This window comes from Lynx canadensis, chromosome F1 (genome assembly GCF_007474595.2).
Source record: "Lynx canadensis isolate LIC74 chromosome F1, mLynCan4.pri.v2, whole genome shotgun sequence".
Classification (NCBI taxonomy): domain Eukaryota; kingdom Metazoa; phylum Chordata; class Mammalia; order Carnivora; family Felidae; genus Lynx; species Lynx canadensis.
In genome coordinates, this window is record NC_044319.2 from 39,711,962 (window position 1) to 39,732,298 (window position 20,337).

Below are 20,337 nucleotides of genomic sequence, written 5' to 3' on the forward strand. Positions count from 1 at the left end.
GGAGGGAAACCCAGAGAACAGGGCCCCCTGGAGGGCTCCCTTAATGGGGCCAGGTCTGCTTCTGAGCTACAGCTCACAGCTGGCTCGGAGACAGGTGGCCTTGGTGGGCATGGCTATTCCTTGATGGAGGGTGATGGGGCAGCTGGCTCAGCCTGGGGCCCTGGACAGGCAAGAAAGGGCTTTGGGGAAGCAGAGGGATACACAGTCACTCCCCCTGGGGAAAATCAGCTGCACAGGGAGGGAGGCTGGGACAGAAGCCTTCCAGGGAGCCCCTATCCACAGGGAGAAGGCCTGGAATCAGGTTTGGGCCTCACGGAAGGTCAACAGCAAGATCATGGCAGGGACAGTGATGGGGACAGATGTGGTAGGACAGCAGGAGGCTGGGAGGCTAAGTCCAGGCACTCTCAGGTTGGAGGCCTGGGAAGCGGTGGGGAAGGAAAGGAATACAGAGAAGATCATCAGAGTCCCCTGGACAGGCATAGCCAGGAAGAACTCTGCAGTGCTCATCTGGGACCTGGGAGGGGAAAGACAGCTCTGAGGGGATCCCAGTCTGGTCCTGTGGGCTCTTGGTCAGAAGAGGAAATGATGGAGATTTTGCAGGAGGGAAGCCTGGGTGAGGTGGAGGGAGGGGGTGATCAGAGCAGGGAAAGGCAGAAAGGAGCAAATAGGGCAGTGTGGGGTAGTGGGACTGACCTGGGGGAAGCCAGAGACAGTCATAGGGCAGGTGGTCCTGGGGCCCAGGAGTACTCTGGAGAAACAGCTTCTAGCTCCAAGGCAGGCATAGGCCCTGAGTCCTGGGGCTCTCAGGGAGGTAGAGATGCTCATAATGGGGAAGCAAGGGGTTTCTGGGGGCCAGAGGAATCTCTAGGAAAGAACTTCCAGGAATCATCAATATCTGGTAGCAGAAAATTCCTCCTGGGACGAGAGGGGCCTGAGGACAAAGCTGAGGGTTCACTACAGGCAGATGATCGTGGCCCAGGGAAGTCTGTGGGTGGGGGAAAGGGCTACAAAACTAGCCCTGGAGGCCCAGGAGGTCCTGGGGGCTGGGAAAAGGGCCTACAGGGACTCCGGGGAAGGGAGGGCCAGGAGACAGCAGGGGGCTTGGGTGAGGCAGGGCATGACTCCGGAAGCCTCCAGTATTCACAAAGCTGGACAGCAGGGCAGTGGGGAGCAGAGGGTAGTGGCAGAATAGAGTCTGAGGGCACAGGTCCTTGGGATGACACAGGGTCCAGCCTCAGCAAAACTGGGGCCCACCGTGGGCCTGGAATGTTGGGGTCTAGTGTAGGGGATGGTGGTGTGGGTGGTGCCCAAGGGGCTGGACTGATGAGATCTGGTCAGGGGGTGGATACCAGAAGCCACAGGCTAATTGGGTCTCCAAGCCTAGATGCTCAGGGGTCTGGGAGGACACCAGGAGACCCTGACGGGTTAAGAGGTCCAGGGACAACAGGTTCTGAACCAGACTTCTGGAATGGGTCAGGGGACTCCAGAGGACAAAGACCCAGAGGTGAGACAGGCTATGAGGATGGCTTAGGAGGTGCAAGGAGAATAGGATCTAGGTATGGTGGTGGCTCAGGGTATGCCAGGGAACCAGGTCTTGAAAATGCGGCTGGTTATAGTGATGGCTCAGCGACGTCAGGAGAAATGGGATCTGGTTATGGCACTGGTTGTAGAGTTGCCTCTGGGACACCTGGGGGAACAGAGTCTGAGGAAGGGGGTGGTTATAGGCATGGCTCAGGGGTACCTGGGGAAATGTGGTCTGGAAACAAAGATGGTTCTGGTCCTGCAATAAGGGGGTCTGGGAAACTTGCTAGTCTCAAGAGTGGCTCAGGTAGCCCTGAAAGAGGGCCCATGGATGAAGCCAGGATACATCCAGAGGCCAGGGATGCATCCAGAGGCCAAGGGGATACTGGCCCTGGGGGAAGGCATCATTCTCATGGTGGCCTAGGGAGTCCTGGGACAGTGGGGTCTGTAGGTAGAGGTGGCCACGGGGCCTCTACAACAGTGGAGTCTGTTGGGGAGGGACATGCGGAAGCAGAACCAGGGGTCTCTGGAAGAATAAGACCCTGGGGTCAGACTGGAGACTATGGGGACTTCAGAGCCTCAGGGTCTCTGGGGGCCTTTGGAGAAGGAGGCCATGAAGATGGCTCTGGGGGAGCGGGAGCCACGGAGCCAGGGTATCTGAAGGCAGGAGGTAAAGTGAATGACGGGGGTAGGACCAGGGACCTTGGTGCTAGGGCCTCTGGAGCTGGAGCTGGTCATTGGGATGATACCAGGTTCCCTGAGGCACTAGCTCCTCATGCTGGGGCCAGTTCCAAGAGCCAGGGGGCTTATGGCTCTGGTGATGTGCCGGGTTATGGGGGTGGATCAGGAATTCGAGGGCCTCAGCAAATTGGAAGGAGAACAGCTTATGGAGAAAGGTCAGGGGGTCTTGGGCCTGGGGGGATCGGGCCAGGGGCTGAGGCAGGTTATAAGGATGGTATTGGGCCCTCTGGAGGAATAGGGCTTGTAGATGAGGTAGGCTATAGGAAAGATTTGGGAGCTCCTGAGGGAATGGGTTCAGTGGGTAAGGCAGATCATAGGGATGGTTTGGAGGGTTCTGGGAGAATGGGGTCAGGGGGTGAGATAGGTTATAGGGATGGTCTGGGGGGTTCTGGGAAAATGGGGTCAGGGGGTGAGGCAGGTTATGGGGATGGCTTTAGGGATCCTGGGAGAATGAGGATGGGGGTTGAGGCAGGTTATAAGGATGGTTTGGGGAGTTCTGGGAGAATTGGGTCAGAGGGTGAAATAGGTTATAGGGATGGTCTGGGGGGTTCTGGAAGAATGGGGTCAGAGGGTGAGGCAGGTTATGGGGATGACTTGGGGGGTTCTGGGAGAATGAGGATGGGGGGTGGGACAGGTTATAAGGGTGGCTTGGAGGATTCTGGGAGAATCGGGTCAGGTTATGATGATGGCTTGGAGGATTCTGGGGGAATGGGGTCAAGGGGTAAGGCAGGCTATGGGGATGGCTTGGAGGGTTCTGGGAGAATGGGGTCAGGGGGTAAGGCAGGCTATGGGGATGGCTTGGAGGGTTCTGGGAGAATGGGGTCAGGGGGTAAGGCAGGCTATGGGGATGGCTTGGAGGATTCTGGGAGAATGGGGTCAGGGGGTAAGGCAGGCTATGGGGATGGCTTGGAGGGTTCTGGGAGAATGGTGTCAGGGGGTAAGGCAGGCTATGGGGATGGCTTGGGGGGTTCTGGGAGAATGGGGTCAGGGGGTAAGGCAGGCTATGGGGATGGCTTGGATGATTCTGGGAGAATGGTGTCAGGGGGTAAGGCAGGCTATGGGGATGGCTTGGAGGGTTCTGGGAGAATGGTGTCAGGGGGTAAGGCAGGCTATGGGGATGGCTTGGGGGGTTCTGGGAGAATGGGGTCAGGGGGTAAGGCAGGCTATGGGGATGGCTTGGATGATTCTGGGAGAATGGTGTCAGGGGATAAGGCAGGCTATGGGGATGGCTTGGAGGGTTCTGGGAGAATGGGGTCAGGGGGTAAGGCAGGCTATGGGGATGGCTTGGAGGGTTCTGGGAGAATGGGGTCAGGGGGTAAGGCAGGCTATGGGGATGGCTTGGATGATTCTGGGAGAATGGTGTCAGGGGGTAAGGCAGGCTATGGGGATGGCTTGGGGGGTTCTGGGAGAATGGGGTCAGGGGGTAAGGCAGGCTATGGGGATGGCTTGGGGGGTTCTGGGAGAATGGGGTCAGGGGGTAAGGCAGGCTATGGGGATGGCTTGGAGGGTTCTGGGAGAATGGGGTCAGGGGGTAAGGCAGGCTATGGGGATGGCTTGGAGGGTTCTGGGAGAATGGGGTCAGGGGGTAAGGCAGGCTATGGGGATGGCTTGGAGGGTTCTGGGAGAATGGGGTCAGGGGGTAAGGCAGGCTATGGGGATGGCTTGGAGGATTCTGGGAGAATGGGGTCAGGGGGTAAGGCAGGCTATGGGGATGGCTTGGAGGATTCTGGGAGAATGGGGTCAGGGGGTAAGGCAGGCTATGGGGATGGCTTGGAGGGTTCTGGGAGAATGGGGTCAGGGGGTAAGGCAGGCTATGGGGATGGCTTGGAGGGTTCTGGGAGAATGGGGTCAGGGGGTAAGGCAGGCTATGGGGATGGCTTGGAGGATTCTGGGAGAATGGGGTCAGGGGGTAAGGCAGGCTATGGGGACGGCTTGGGGGGTTCTGGGAGAATGGGGTCAGAGGGTAAGGCAGGCTATGGGGACGGCTTGGAGGGTTCTGGGAGAATGGGGTCAGGGGGTAAGGCAGGCTATGGGGACGGCTTGGAGGATTCTGGGAGAATGGGGTCAGGGGGTAAGGCAGGCTATGGGGATGGCTTGGAGGGTTCTGGGAGAATGGGGTCAGGGGGTAAGGCAGGCTATGGGGATGGCTTGGAGGGTTCTGGGAGAATGGTGTCAGGGGATAAGGCAGGCTATGGGGATGGCTTGGAGGGTTCTGGGAGAATGGTGTCAGGGGGTAAGGCAGGCTATGGGGATGGCTTGGAGGGTTCTGGGAGAATGGGGTCAGGGGGTAAGGCAGGCTATGGGGATGGCTTGGGGGGTTCTGGGAGAATGGGGTCAGGGGGTAAGGCAGGCTATGGGGATGGCTTGGATGATTCTGGGAGAATGGTGTCAGGGGATAAGGCAGGCTATGGGGATGGCTTGGAGGGTTCTGGGAGAATCGGGTCAGGGGGTAAGGCAGGCTATGGGGATGGCTTGGAGGGTTCTGGGAGAATGGGGTCAGGGGGTAAGGCAGGCTATGGGGATGGCTTGGATGATTCTGGGAGAATGGTGTCAGGGGGTAAGGCAGGCTATGGGGATGGCTTGGGGGGTTCTGGGAGAATGGGGTCAGGGGGTAAGGCAGGCTATGAGGATGGCTTGGGAAATTCTGAAAGAATTCGGTCAAAGGGTGAAGCAGGTTATGGGGACGGCTTGGGGGGTTCTGGGAGAATGGGGTCAGGGGGTAAGGCAGGCTATGGGGATGGCTTGGGGGGTCCTGGGAGAATGGGGTCAGGAGATGAGACCGGTTATAAGGATGGTTTGGGGGTTTCTGGGAGAATCAAATCAGGGGGTGAGGCAGATTATAGGGATGGTCTGGGGGATTCTGGGAGAATCGGGTTAGGGGATGAGGCAGGTTATAAGGATGGCTTGGGAGGTTCTGGCAGAATCTGGTCAGGGGGTGAAGCAGGCCGTAGGGGTGATTTGGGGGGTAATGAGGGACTGGGGTCAGGAAATGAGGCAGATTATAGGGGAGGCTCAGGGGTATCTGAAAAAATGGGGTCAGAAGGTGAGGTGGGCTACAGAGATGGTTCAGGGAGTTTCAGAGTAACAGGCACACAGGCTGGAGTGGGGTATGAGGGTGCACCCAGAGACCAAGAAGCCATAGGGCAAGGGTCAAGATACTGGACAGCATCAGAAGGGGCTGATGGTGGCACAAACTCCAAAGATGGCTCAGAGAGGGGCAGAGGAAGGAGGCTTTTGAAAGGGGCACGTCCAGGACTGGGCTCTAGGACGACTGGGGTGCCAGCAACTATAGATGGTGCAGCATGCGGGGACGACCCTTCGGGCGCAGGGGTGTTGGGGATTCAAGGAGGGTCACAGAGTCTTTCTGATGGGCAGGACTCCAAGAAGGGTCTCAGGGGCCCTGGAACCTCAGGGGTCCCTGAGGCGCCGGGGGCTGTTGGCTCTATGGGAAAATCAGGTGTCAGAGAGTGGCAAGATGCTGCTGGGATCCCAGGGTCTCCTGGGGGCAGAGAGCCTCCCAGTAGGGAGGGTGGGTCTGCAGATCAAGCAGGGGGTATGGGGGCTTCTGGGTTTCCTGATGGTCAGGGCGCAATGGAGGGTGAAACGTGGGCAGATGTGGCTGCTCTGGAATGTGGACATGAGCAGGACTTCTGGAAAGCAGGCCCAGGAACATCAGACAGGGGTAGAGCAGCTGGCCTTGGGGGATTTGCACCTCGGGGAGGTGGGGACTCACAGGTGGAAGGCAGAAGGATGGGAGCTGCATGGAGGAGTTCAGTGGGTACAGGCCAGGTTCTGGACAGCAACCGGATGCCTGGGGAAAGGAATAAATCAGCATCAGGTTCTGCTGATGGACAAGGTGTAAGCCACACTGGGGCCCTAGACAGGGAAGACCAGGGATTTGGCCAAGGTAGCACAGGTGCTGGGAATCAGTCCCCAGGTTCCAGAGCTTCCAGATCTCTGCAGGAGAAAGATCCCACTTTCAGTGGGACCCATGATGGCTCCAGGAGCAGGGAGGGTGTTCCAGGACAAGAAGGAGCTGGTGGGCGTCAAGGCCCATGGTTCCTGGATAGCAAAGGGTCAGGTCCTGGAAGGGGCAGGTCTACTGGCCCAGGGGACTCAGGTGTCCTGGAGGAAGAGAATTCCACTTATAGGGAGAATGGCTTCACCCAAAAACCTGGGGATTTAGGGCCTCAGGGAGCCTGGAATAGCCTAGATGGGCCCTTTGGCAGAAAAGACTCTGTAGACAGATCAGGGGGCATCCAGGGCATGGGCTTTCAGCTAGACAAAGGACATAGAGGAGAAAGAGGGTCCCTGGAGGCTGAGACTGACAAGGCCCAGGGTCCAGGTGCCCAACAGGAATATGAGGGATGGGGAGCAGAAGAGTGTGGCGGCTCAGACAGAAGGCCTGGCCAGCTCAGAAGCAGGTCCCTGAGACAGTCAGGGGTGGAGGCTGGAACAGCAAAGAGAAGGGGAGCAGAGGAGGGCAGAGGCTTGGGGCAGCCACTGGGAGGAGACAGCAGAGGGAGCGGAGGGGTGACTCTGCACGAAGACTGGAGCCAGGAGCCCCCAAGTCATCTTGGCAGCAGGAGAGGTGGCAAGGACGGCAGGTCAGACATCTATGGCCAGGGGAGGGATGCCACCCCGAGTACCAGATCCAGATCCAAGCGTGGCACTGACGCTTTCTCCAAGGAGGCCCAAGGTAAGTATTTCTCAGGGGAATGGCTCCAGTGGGGTAGAGCCAAGGGCAACTGGAATGACTGGGTCGGTCTCAATTCTGTCTCCAGCCCCAGGAGTTTGTCCCTGCTGGCGCCCCTCCCCCCATTTTTAGGGATCTCTTCCCATCTAGGAAGCAGCCTCTTCTTCCTTGTGCAGGTGGGATCCAGGCTGCGTGGGGCCCAGAGGTCTCTGGGTCTCTGTCTTAACATCCTATGTCCAAAGAACTAGAGCTGTTGAAATGCTCTGTGTGAGCCACTCAGACCTCAGACTTCCCACCCATGTGACTCAAGGGGCCCCTTCATCTACCTTGCATCCCAGGTCTCCCATACAAGCCTAGGTCCTGCTGAGAAGAAATGGAAGGTTTGGCTTTGCTGAGCCCAGCTGGCAGGATGTGGTGGCCTCCCAGGGCACAGTGTAGGCCATGGTCTGGGAGGCTGGGCCTTGGGGGGAATCCTTGGGTGGCTAGCCCCCCCCAAACTCCCTCTGTGTATCTCCAGGCCCCATGAGCTACTTCTCCAAGAGCCTGGTTGACCTGGAAGTACAGCAGGGAGAGGCCGCTGTCCTCTCCTGTACCCTCACCCGTGACCTAGGCCCCGGTGCCTGGTTTAAAGATGGAGTCAAGGTACTGCCTGCCCCCGTGCTTTTCCAGCCAGTTTGTGGGAGGGGCCTCTGCTTACCCCGGTGGGGGGGCCTGGAGGAGCTGGGCAGGGGTGGGGATGACAGGCTCTTCTGTGGCCCTTGTTTCCAGCTCAGCGCCCAGGATGGAGTAACTTTTGAGCAAGATGGTCTCGTGCACAGCCTCCTCATTGCCCACGTGCAGGGGCCCCAGGCTGGGAGGTACACCTTTGTAGCCGGCAACCAGCGGAGCGAGGCCACCCTGAGTGTCCATGGTGAGGCTCCGCCCTGCCCTGCTCAGCAGCCCCTTTGCACCAGGTGGTATGCTCCCCCTTTAGACACCTGACTGTGTGCTTGTCTGCAGCCAGTGACGAATGTCATCCTCAGTCTGAGAAGGTGATTTTAAAAAGCCGACCCACACTCTCCCTACCGTCTGTCAGGAAGAGAGGTCTAATCCTAGTCCCTCCTGCAGCAGATGAAGCCCATTCATCCCCTTGTTAGTCCTCTTGGGGAGGGGTCTTTACTCTCGGCCACATTTCCTTCTCCGGGTCCTTGTGTCCCCACCCCCCAGGTGCGCGGTGCCCAGGCTGCCGTCTGACGCCCTTGCCCCGTTGTGTCTCTAGATCGCCCCGTCATCGCTCCAGATGTGACAGAGAAACTGAGAGAGCCCCTGGTGGTCAAGGCTGGGAAGCCGGTGACAGTGAAGATCCCCTTCCAGAGCCACCTCCCAGTTCAGGCTGCCTGGAAGAAGGACGGAGCTGAGCTGGTGGGCAGCGGCAGCAGCCGGGGGGTCCAGCTGGCCCTGGGGGACGGCTTCACTCGGCTGTGCCTCCCTAGCGCTGGCAGGAAGGACCGTGGCCAGTACAGCGTGACGCTGAGGAGCGAGGGAGGCTCCGTCCAGGCAGAGCTCACCCTGCAAGTTATAGGTGCCAGCCCCAGCCTTCTCCCCAGCCAAGGCCTGAGGGTCCTGGGCTTCTGGAACCTCCCTGCCAGGAGGAGCAGGCCCAGAGTGCGGTCCCCGGGCTCAGATCCTCATTTGCATGCTGTTTAAGATCCAGACCTTCTCCACCTTGTCCTTTCTCCCCCTCTCAGACTGGTCAGGAAGAAGCAGTTTAGATAAATACAGGGCTGGGCTCCCTCTGGTTGTGCCTCTCAGGGAGAATGCGCCCGGCCCCGGGAGCTAACGCACCCGGCCTTGAGTGGTGGCAGCAAGTTAGCGCAGAGCAGGGGCAGCCACGGTGGCACGTTCCACGTCACCCCTGTGGGTCTGTGTGTGTGTGTTGGGGGTGGAGACCGGGGACACCTCCAGGTAATGCCCAAGGCCCTCTGGACATTCTACCCCACTGCAGGCTTATCCGCTGATGAGGGGGGCAGTCTAGCGCCACTCCCCTCCAGCTCCTTTGACCCCCCCTTCTCTTCCTGCTCCTCTCGGTGGGACCCCAGACAAGCCCCAGCCCCCACAAGGTCCCCTGGAGGCACAGGACTGCCAGGGGGCTGGTGTCTGCCTCCACTGGCGCCCCCCCCAGGACGACGGGGGCCGGGCCTTGGAGCACTACGTGGTGGAGAGGCGGCAGGCTGGCAGAAGCACTTGGCTGAAGGTGGGCGAGCCCCCCACAGGCACCACCACCTTCACCGATACCCACGTGGAGCAGGGCAAGAAATACACCTTCCGAGTGCGGGCTGTGACCTCTGAGGGGCCCGGGGAGGCCCTGGAGTCCACAGAGGTGCTGGTGGCTCCCGAGGGTAAGAGGGCTCTAACACTCCCGGGCTCTCCGCTGTGCCCAGAGAGTAGGCGGGGCTGCCCCAGACACTGAGGGACACCGGGGGTCTTGGGGCCCTTCTAGAGCACTGCGGAGACTCCTGACATCAGCTTCCTTGGGGATCTGGCGGGCGATCAGGAAGCAAGATTTATGGGGTCTTCTCGCGGCCCTGGCTCTCTGGGAGAAGGGTTGGACAAGCAGAGCCCACTTTCTCAGGAGCGTGGGTGGGGCAAGCGCCATTCTCCAGCAGATGCCCTCCATCTGGAGGGAACTTGAAGCTGAGGGGCCTCAGGGCAGCCTCTAGGCTCCCAGGCCACAGCCAGAACAGTGTCCTAGGGCAGGCTGGCTCAGCCCCCTGATGCTCCCTAGGAAAGAGCAGAGTGTGGCCCCCAGGACCTCACTGTGTGCTGGCACCTTTCCTCAGCCGCTGGGCTGATCTACACCTTCTCTGCCCCCAGCTCTTCCCGGGCCCCCTTCCACCCCAGCCATCCAGTCGGCCTCCAGCCAGGGCATCACACTGACATGGACGGCACCTAGGGGCCCCGGCAGTGCCCACATCCTGGGCTACCTGATCGAGAAGCGCAAGAAGGGGAGTAACACCTGGACAGCAGTAAATGCGCAGCCCGTGCCTGGTGAGTGGGCCAGAATGGGCGCTCTGAGTTATCCTGGCCCAAAGCTTCCCTACGTGACCTCCGGGCTCCAGGGTCCTGTGGCACCATCGTGCCCGATCCCGTTAGTACAGTGGGTCTCACTTGGGGTGGTCTCGCCCCCTGCGGGCATTTGGCAATTGTCTGGCAATTTGGGGTTGTCATAACTGAAGTGTGGGAAGGTGGGGGGTAGAGGCCAGAGACGCTGCTAAACATCCTACGATACACAGCTCCACGCCCCTCTCCCCATCCCCACGCCCCCAAAGAACTATTTGGCTACAAATGCCAATAGTGCCAAGGTTAGGAAACCCTGGAGAGGGTTCCAGAAGTCTCAGGATGGAAGCCAGAGATGGAGCTGCTAGCACTAACCCCTTTCCTTCGGGCCTGGACCTTGGGCAATGCACTCTTTTCTCTAGATCTTACCTTCCTCATCCATAAGATGGGGAGAAGTGTCCCCTATCCCATTAATTTCCCTACGGTTTCCAAGAAACTGCTTTCTGAGATCGGAAAGAACTCAGAAAAGTCCAAGCCAAGTTTGCAGGAGAAAGACCAGGTTCGAGGCGGGTTGTCAGGAGACCAGGTTTCTAGCCAGGGCTGTGCCACTTAGGAGCAGAGGCCTCTCAGGGCCTCAGTTTCCTCATCTCTGGAAAAAGGGTTTGGAACTAAGGGCATTCTTCCAACTTTCCTAGTCATTCTGTCTTATTTATAAATATATATATTTATAACAACACTTATAACTCTGTAAAGCAGAGAGAACCAGAGAGATTAAGGCACTTGTCCAAGACCACCAGCAGGTTAGTGACAGAACCAGACAAGGATTAGGGCCTCTGACATCCTGAGCAGTGTTGTTTTCACCTTGGAGAGAACCGAGTCACCGGTAGCTGGCTGCCTGGAGAGGAGGAAGGTACCCTAGGTTTGGTCTTTTCCAGAGCTTGGTGGCGCCATCTGTGTCCCCATCACCTGGTCCTGTCACGGTGGGACTAGTGTGGGGTTGGCTTCTCACAGGCAGGAAGTGGACCGTGGTGGACATGCGGCAGGGCTGTCAATATCAGTTCCGGGTCACGGCTGTGGCTCCCTCTGGCCCCGGAGAGCCTGGACCCCCATCAGATGCTGTCTTTGCTCGGGACCCCATGAGTAAGTAGAGCACCAACCCAGGTTGGGGGTGGTGGTGGTGAGGCACAGGGGACAGCTCAGAAGCCCACGGGACAGGACTGGGGCCGTAGGTCAGGGCCAGTCCTGAAGGAAATGGTCAGGAAGGCTGGAAGACAAAGGTCGGAAGGCCTCTGGGGTGAGGCATATTTTAGGGGCCTGGGGGAGACATAAGCCCCCAAGTTGAGATCAGACAGGCCCAGGGGCCAGGCAGTGGGGATTAGAAGAAGCCCTTCCTAAGATCACTTTGCTCACTCTTCAGGTTCTGAGAAGGTCAGCTCTCAAGGACTCATTCCAGTCCTATAACTGTCCGCCCACCCCAGTGAAGGGTCGTCATCTCTGTGGGGCAGGTGGGAGGTCACAGTGGAACCTCACCATTGACTCTCCAAACAGCAGATATTTGCCCTTCAAGGTGGCTAACACTGTGCCCGCAACTAGGTAAATAAATCCTGGTCTCTGCCCTTGAGAAACATTCAGCCTCGAGCAGCATTTCCCTGTCTGTGATTTCAGACCTCCATGCACAGAGAGATGTCAGAGCATCATGATGTTGAGAACAACACAGACAGCCAAAAAGTTCTGTGATCAAAGATGTTCATAACAACCACCACCACCACCACCACCACCACAACAGATATTTATAACATCTAGCCTCTGATATTTCCAAGTCCTACAGGAAAGGGCCCTGTTCTAGTTTGAGCCAGATTTCCCAAATTTGAGGAGAGAATACCTTTTCCACAAAACACCTATCCAAAACCTCACCCCAAGACATACAACTTGGAAGACGCTCCTCTGTATACCTCTTATGAGCCTCTTATCCCCTTATGAGTCTGCTAATGACAAGCCATGAAGGGAGAGGCACATTTGTGGCACCTCCTGGGTTGGCCAGGTGGTCCACACCTTGAGAGTCCTTTTGTATCCCCACAGGGCACACACGGTAGGTGTCAGGTCTGTTGAAACGAACCCAGCAGGAACAGAACGTTGTACAAGTTGAATGGACCCAGTGGCATCTAAGTTTTAGTCCTAGAAAGGGCAGAGTGTGGAATGGAGGGGATGAGAGGGGGAAGATTTTATCCCTTGCAAGTGGACCAACCCCGTCCTAGTTTATCAATCTCTCTCCCTCTCTCATCGCTAGTAGGGAATGGAGACAGCAAGCAGCGTAAGCAGCGCCCCACATTAGCCACCCCAGTCCCTACCTGTCCTAGACCCTTGCTACTAAGCATGGTCCATGGACCAGTAGCATTACCTGGGGACTTGCTAGGAATGCAGAATCTCAGCCCTCACCCAGGCTGCCGAATTAGGATCTGCAGTCTTAACCAAATCCCCAGGCAGTTTGTAAACAAATTCAAGTTTGAGAAGCACTGCCCTGGCCCAGATTTAGAAACACGTGGACACCTCTTAAAAATCCTGCTGCCTGGGCTGCACCCCAGACTAATGAAATGCACGTTTCTGGGGGGTGGGATCTAGGCATCAGTGTTTGTAAGGCTCCCCCTACATGATTCCAGTGGGCAACCAGGCCTGAGAGACTGCTGTGCGATTCACAGAGCCCTTTCTTTACACACGTCACAACCCCTGTGGGTGCGTAGGGCCTGTTATTTTCCTTCCCATTTAACAGGTGAAGAGTAAGTATGGACTGAGTGCCCAAAAGGCGGTCTTGACTAACTTAGAGCTCAGAACCAAAAGATAGAATTCTAGCCTTCGGGGATCTTGGAGCCCAAGAGGTCATCAACGAAAATACCCCATTCCAGGAAGTACAGAAGGGCAGTTAGGGGGAGTGGGTTGGCAGGTGGCTGAATGAGTGGACTGAGGTGGGGAAAGCTTTCTGGAGCAGGTGACCTGGGATCTGTGGTGCGTAGCTGAGGCAGAGTATAGGATAGAGTAAGGGTGTGGTTCCAGGTACCTGCTCTAGGGAAGTCTAGGGGCAGAATCCTTAAGTGAAAGAGATACCCAGCCTCCCCCATGAAAACTAATGAATATCCACACTGAGTGGCCTCCCTCAAGAGAGGGTGATGCCGTTCCTGACATTCCCGTGGTACCTGGCCAGGAGCCCCAGGGCCCGTGAGGGACCTCCAAGTCACAGATACGTCGAACACCAGCATCACCTTGAGCTGGGCCCAGCCGGATGCTCAGGATGGGGACGAAGCCCAGGGATATGTGGTGGAGCTGCGTGGCTCAGACAGTCTGCAATGGAGCCCATGCCATACGGGCACCGTGCCGGTCACCACCTTCACAGTCAAAGGGCTTCGGCCCCAAGAGGGCTACTTCCTGAGGGTGACAGCAGTTAACGACGGGGGCCACGGCCAGCCCACTGCCCTGGATACATTAGTGCAAGCCATGCCTGTTACCGGTGAGTGCCACCTCCTTGCTCTTCCTGTGCCCCCTTCCTGAGAGGGCCTCTGAGCAGCGTCCGTGCACTTGCCGAGCCAGGATCCCCTTCCCCAGTTTCATGAAGGGCCATTTATCAAGCACCTATTATGAGCCCGGCACTGGACCAGACAGGCCCGTCCAGAAATGTTTTCTCATTAACTCATAAAAATCCTACAGGGTTCATATTTTTGCCCCCAATTTACAGATAGGGAACCTGAGGTCAGAGGCCCTTGGCCCTGGGTCATACCACTGGTATGTGGCATAGCCAGGATTTAAACCAGGTGACTCTGACTCCAAAGTCCAGGCTCTCTCCAGGATTCTTTGCTGCTTCCCAAGCATGACCCGAGAAGGCATAAGTGCTACTCAAGTGCTACTAAGCACCCACAGTTTGTGCTCAGAGTAGAAGACACACAGCTCCCTGTTACCCAAATGTGGATCTTTTCCTTTGGATTTAACCCCTGGAAACAGCTGACTCGTCTTTGACCCAAGCTGACCTGGGCCATCCCAGCAGGCCCTAGTTGTCATAGTAACCATAAGGAAGACAAGTACAATGAATAGCACGTGTACCCAGAGTCCAGAATCCTGGAACCTTGTCCTGGTTCCGCCTCCGGCTTGGTGTGGTCCCAAGCCTGTCACTTCCTAGCTCAGATCAGTGTTCATCTATCTCCTCTGCAAAATAAGAGTTGGATTACCTTTTCACTGTCGCCCTCTGTTCCGGCCTAACCCTCACCCTCTCCCCGATGGCTTCCCTTTCTCAGCTCCCCACCACCTCCTGCGGCTCCCCCTGCCCTCAGGATCCTCCTCCCAGCTCCCTATCCATTTCCTCCAGAGCCTCCCCTGCCACCATAGATCTCTGCACCAATTAGTCGGGCCCAGACTTCCCCCTCCAGCTCCGCCTTGTTGGAGACCTGGAGCTGGGGCCCAAGTGTGGAGGGAGGTGAAGAGCCATATTGTGTGTTTCAGTCTGTCCCAAGTTCCTCATGGATTCCAGCACAGAGGACCTGCTGATGGTCAGAGCTGGGGACACCATTCGTGTGCCTGTTTCCTTTGAAGTGAGTATATCTAATGGGGAGTGGGGAAGAAGGGAGCCCAGAGCAGCCAAGAGAGCCGGATTCAGCCCTGTGGTTCTTCCCCACCGCCCTCCTTTTTGGTCCCCAGCCAGTGGTCAGGGCTTGTGCTGGAAATCAGGCCAGAAGTGAGGAAGGAAGAGGGTCCTCCCTGAAGGCACAGCCCCTCACCTGGCCACTGGGTGGCCACTCTGCTCTTGTCTACAAGTCCCTCTAGTGGTAGCTTCTGTCACTGCACCTCTAAGCTATGGTGCCCACTTTCCTCCACCTCTCCTTACTTAGCCTGGGAATTCAGGGGCCTGCAGGATGGATAATCCCTTTTGACCTTAGAATGAGTATTGTACAAGCACATGACCTGCATTTGACTCGGGATGATCCCCAACCAACACCACCTGTCTCTGTATGTGTAATGTAGCAGTAATGTGTGGTGGCTGGAAGCCCAGATTGCCTGGGGTCAGGTTCTAGCATCATTACTCACTAGCCGTTTGACTTTGGACAAATATCTTACCCTCTCTGTGTTCCAAATTCCTCATCTGTCAAATGGGGATAATAGTAACTTATCTCAAAGGATTTTTCTGAGGATTCAAGGAATTAATACATGGAAAGCATGTGCAGTACCTGGCATATAGCAAGTGCCCAGTGTGTGTTATCCATCAGTAATTATGATGATGATGATGATTACTATTAAGATCATCATTGTCGGGGCGCCTGGGTGGCTCAGTCGGTTAAGCATCCAATATCGACTCAGGTCATGATCTTTTGGTTCATGCGTTCTAGCCCCGCATTGGGCTCCACACTGTTAGTGTGGAGCCTACTTGGGATTCTCTCTGTCTCTCTCTCTCTGTCTCTCTGTCTCTCTCTCTCTCTCTCTCTCTCCCCTGGCCCCTCCCCCCTTCTCTCTCCCTCTCCCACTTGCACTCTCTCTCTCTCTAATTAAATTTTAAAAGCCTTTAGAAAGAATCATCATTGTCACCAACATCATCTGTGTGGGAACTCATAGGCGGCAGAGCCAGACTCAAACCCAGACATAACTCTAAATTACATGTCCTTGGGGCACCTGGGTGGCTCAGTCAGTTAAGCGTCCGACTTCGGCTCAGGTCATGATCTCACGGTTCGTGAGTTCGAGCCCCGCGTCGGGCTCTGTGCTGACCGCTCGGAGCCTGGAGCCTGCTTCGGATTCTGTGTCTCCCTCTCTCTCTGCCCCTCCCCTGCTCATGCTCTGTCTCTCTCTGTCTCAAAAATAAACAAAACATTAAAAAAAAATTTAAATTACATGTCCTTAACAATTAGACCATAATAAGGACAATGGTGGTGACAAAAATACCTAACACACACTGAGTGTTTAACACTGAGTGTTCCTTGGCCCTCTTCTCTATGCTTTCCATGTGTTACTAACTTCTCCAATCCTCAGAACAATCCCGTGAGGTTCATTACTGTTGGAATGCCCATTTGACTCTGATGCCCAGTGAGTACAATACCAGAGGATCTCTCGAGGAGCTGGGGGTTTGCCTTACTCTCCCTGTCCTGCTTCCTCACTATCCCACCGCCCCCTACCATACAATCCTGTATCATTCCCTCTTGACCAGCCCCTCCCTAAAGAGGCACTTCTCACCTCTGTGATTCTGCCCAGACATTTCCCCTCCGAGAATGCTCTTCTCCCCTTAGGCCCAGCTCAAATACCATCACCCCCACAAAACCTCCCCTGCTTACTTTTCTTTCCTCTCATTTCCCAGGCTGCCCCCATGCCTGAGGTGACCTGGCTGAAGGATGGCTTGCCCTTGCCTAAAAGAAATGTGACCTTCACCAAGGATGGCCTCACCCAGCTCCTGATTCCTGTGGCCAGCCTCTCAGACAGTGGCCTCTACACTGTGGTGCTGAGGAGCTTGGAGGGCAAGGAGGCTACCTACAGCTTCCCCCTCAGGGTGGCAGGTGAGGCAGGCCTAGGCAGGGTCTGCCGACACTGGCTTGCCACTCCCCAAGGCATGGAGCTCTCCATCTAGCCTAGTCTCAGCTCGTCTACCATGCCAGGGAATCCAAGGTGACCACACCACCAGCCATTCCTAAGAGCTTGAAGAAAGGAGAAAAGGCAGAAGCAGAGTCTGGAGTGGGGTGCGGGGTGCGGGTCCGTTGTCCTGCCCCAGGAACTTAGGGACAGTCAAGCCACAGCCCTTCACTGGACTTGTTATTCTTCATTTGGGGTCAGTGAGCAAAGATAGTCATTATCATTACCTCAACTGAATGAGCCTTGGAAGGATTGTCTGTGGTCCTTGTACACGATAAATGTTGCCCTCCCCACTGGGACTCCCACATAGCCCCCACCCACCCTGGAGAAGCTTCTAGAACACAGAAGTGACCTACAGCTAATGATGGGGGCTCTGCAACTGGGTCTTGTGGAAGCAAGCCCCTCCGCTGTCCTGTGTCATTTGACTTATAAACCAGAGTGAATTCAAATAATTCTTGTTGGAAAGGTTTTCTACTCTCTAGGGATAGCTGCAGACCCCCAGCTGAGCTCTCTCTCTGGCTCTAGCTGCCTGCATGGCAAGACTGCACTCCCAGGACCTCGGAAGACTTGGGGACCTCCGGGAGGGCCGTGCAGAAGCCCTGGGGACCCCTGCTCAGTACCCCCGGAACTCAGCTCCCTTTGCTTTCTTGAGCAGCATGCCCGAAGGCTCCCGGGCCCATCCGCCTGCAGGAGAACGTGCCTGGGACAGTGACGGCTGAGTGGGAACCTTCTCCAGATGAGGCCGGGGATGTCCCCCTGCACTACGAGGTGCTGACACGCTCCTCGGCGCACGGGCCCTGGCGCCAGGTGGCCGACCACGTGCACACCAACCATTTCACCCTCCTGGGTGTGCTCCCTGGCCACGAGTACCACTTCCGGGTGGTGGCCAAGAACGAGCTGGGGGCCAGCCAGCCCTCAGATACCAGTCAGCCCTGGTGCATCCAGCGGCAGCGAGGTGAGCTCTCGGGGATGCGGGCTGCCACTGGGGGGCAACCCGGGCAGTGGTGGCCGAGCTCCGCTCAGTGTATCTCTGGCCGCCCCGCCCTCATCCCCGCCTCCCTGCCTCCCCCACTCCCCGCCTCACCACCTCCGAACCTCGCTCAGCCTACGGGCCTCTGTGTCCTTGACTCAGGGTGGGTCCAGAGAGAACAGAGGGCCGTGGGTGTCCACGTGTCCAGGAAGCCTTTGGGCGGGGTCACAAATCAGCTGCAGGCAATACAGCAAAGAGAGGTTAATGTTTCTCTGAAAACCAAGTATGTTTTAGAGTTAATGAAATGTGGGCCTTCAAAGTAGTTACTAGAAAAAGCAGATTATGAAATCGAATGCATGATTCCATATTTCTAAAACACACACACAAAAAAATGTCTGGAAGATTCCACACCAAAATGTTAGTCCTGGTCGTTGATAGGCAGTGAAATTATGCGTGGTTTTTATTCTTTCCTTTTTTGACTTTCTATACGTTCTAGTTTGTCCACAGCGAATGTGTATTAGCTTGTAGTTGAAAAAAAAATCCAAAAGGTATTTTAAGAAAAAGATAAAAAAGTGAGTCAAGCTGTGGGGGCCAAATTTGCAGGTAAGTTGTGGCAGAAGGACCGAGGAAATGCCTGCATTCCATGTGACTCACGCCTCAGCCAGCCCTTCCTTGCTTGCTGACCTTTCTCTCTCTCCTCTCTCTCTCTCTCTCTCTCTTGCCCTGGTTTCTGCCACAGACAGGTTCACGGTGAAGGCTCCCAGCTACCGGGAGCCTGACCTGAGCCAGAAGCCCCGGTTCCTGGTGGGCCTGCGGACCCACCTGCTGCCTGAGGGCTGTGAGTGCTGCATGAGCTGTGCCGTGCAGGGCTGGCCCCGGCCCAGCGTCACCTGGTTCAAGGACGACCAGAGCCTGGCAGGAAACCCGGAAGTATATAGCACTGATGTGCTGGGCGTGTGCTCCCTCATCATCCCCAGTGTCTCCCCCAAGGACAGCGGCCAGTACAAGGCAGTGGCTGAGAACACGCTGGGCCAGGCTGTCAGCACCGCCACCCTCATTGTCATAGGTAAACGTCCCGCCCTGGCAGAAGGCCAAGCTGGCAAGGGGGAAGGGAAGGAGAGTCAGAGCAGGGAGCCCACCCTGTCGCCTCAAGAGTGAGTGGGCTGCAGGTCAGGATACCAGGTTCTTCCAACCGCCTTGGCTCTCCAGGATCCCTGTTACCTAAGCTGGCCATCTCTTGCCATCCAGGGCCTTGATTTGCCCATCTGCAAAATGAGGTATTGACTTAGATCCTTGACAACCAACTCTTGGCTTAGGGGACTATGTGCCACCCACCCAAGCTTCCCAGTATGGCCTTGCAACACATCTCAAGCTGAGAGCTAAATAGGCTTCTTCTGCCTTCTGTGTTGCACCTTCATAAATTTGCCCAGATACAGACGTTAAGTCCAAAAAGCCCCACTGATTTCCTTATCAGTAGTCTCCTTTTCAGTAAAGCAAATACTATATGTTAATAAGAAACCATTTTTTCCTTAATAGTACTTAAACATCTTCTATTTTGAAGAAGGGGGGGGGGGAAAGTAACTCCTACACATTTTTCACTCTTCAGAATCAAACTTTGGGCAAAAATGCCCCTTTCAGCCCCGAACCAGCGTGTCTTTTGTTTCTGTGGCATTTATGCCAAGGCCCTCGGGAAGCCACTCTCAAAGCGCCCCAGCGTGTGCACACACCTAGTCCTGAAAAGACTGTTTTCAAAAAGGTGTTTGGAGATGGTTGCCAGGGAGGGAGTTTGCCCAAGCTCGGAGAGCACGCGGTGTCTCTGCATTTGAACCCATGGCCCCTGACGGCAGAGCCCCTAGGCCTGACCCTGTTCTGTGTGACCTTCACCATGTAAGAGGGGTGGGAGGGGAAGTGGCAGCTGCTCCTTCGGGACCAGCCAGAATATTCTGGTGTGCTTTGTCTTGCAGAATCTAGCTCCTAGCCCCACCTCGCCCTGGGATGGCCCTGTCTGGCCCCACAGCCATCGGATGGTGACAGATTCCTGAAACTTCCCTCTTGATGCCCACACTGGCCCAGCGAGCCAGTCCTAAAGGATGGAGCACACTGGTAGTGCCCAGAGCCCCAGGGAGACAGAGTGAGGGGCTTCCTGGGGACGTTCCACCAGAAGGGCATGGAGTCCTTGGGGAAGAAAGAGAAGAAGCGGGGGCATCCAGCCTCTCAACCCCAAGCCAAGTGCCTGAACAGATGACAGGGAACCTCCTCCGCCCTCATTATGTGGGCTTCTTTCTTTTCTACTTTGGGGGAATCCAGAGAGAACCTGTCTGCAACATGGAGGCCAAGTCCTTGTTTTCCCGAGCTGGGTTCCTAGAGGGAGAGCAGGAAGAGCTGGGCCTGCTGTGGACACCAGAGGGAAGAATGAGGAGGTCAGAGGACCTGGGTGAGGGCCAGGGCGTCCAGGGCATGTGTGGAGGGAGGGCCTTCTGTGCCTTTCATCATTAAAACATTAAGCTAATACAAGCCTATCATTTGCAAGTTAACTTGGGGTTGGTGTGGTGGAGGAAAGGTTCCCAATGCAGAGCCTTCATTCCAGGCTCCAGCTGGGAGGACGGGTGGGTTCTGGCTCAAGGAAAAAATTGGGTGAGGACTGGCCTCCTTCTGCAGCCCAGGCCTGTGAGCAGTGGCTTCCCGGGGCAGGAAAGCGGAGAAGACTTGTTGGGTCTGCATAGTAGAGAGACCTCCCACGCTCCTCTGTTTGCCAAAACTCCTGTGAGCGGCAGAGCAAGGGCTT

General features: G+C 56.4%; 1 protein-coding gene across 1 annotated transcript in view; it reads left to right on the forward strand.

Annotated features, from left to right (window-relative positions):
* The window catches only part of IGFN1 (immunoglobulin like and fibronectin type III domain containing 1), a 33,055-nt gene extending 12,994 nt beyond the window's left edge, over positions 1 to 20,061 (forward strand). Inside the window, exons 13-25 of the mRNA XM_030303025.1 lie at positions 6,844 to 6,961; positions 7,476 to 7,600; positions 7,727 to 7,868; positions 8,217 to 8,519; positions 9,037 to 9,336; positions 9,812 to 9,985; positions 11,006 to 11,134; positions 13,191 to 13,493; positions 14,477 to 14,565; positions 16,314 to 16,509; positions 17,238 to 17,537; positions 18,292 to 18,618; positions 19,517 to 20,061. Of these exons, the coding sequence (XP_030158885.1) occupies positions 6,844 to 6,961; positions 7,476 to 7,600; positions 7,727 to 7,868; positions 8,217 to 8,519; positions 9,037 to 9,336; positions 9,812 to 9,985; positions 11,006 to 11,134; positions 13,191 to 13,493; positions 14,477 to 14,565; positions 16,314 to 16,509; positions 17,238 to 17,537; positions 18,292 to 18,618; positions 19,517 to 19,530 (2,520 nt within the window). The 3' untranslated portion in view covers positions 19,531 to 20,061. The remainder of the gene's footprint in view (positions 1 to 6,843; positions 6,962 to 7,475; positions 7,601 to 7,726; positions 7,869 to 8,216; positions 8,520 to 9,036; positions 9,337 to 9,811; positions 9,986 to 11,005; positions 11,135 to 13,190; positions 13,494 to 14,476; positions 14,566 to 16,313; positions 16,510 to 17,237; positions 17,538 to 18,291; positions 18,619 to 19,516) is intronic.
* Positions 20,062 to 20,337: the final 276 nt, after the last annotated feature.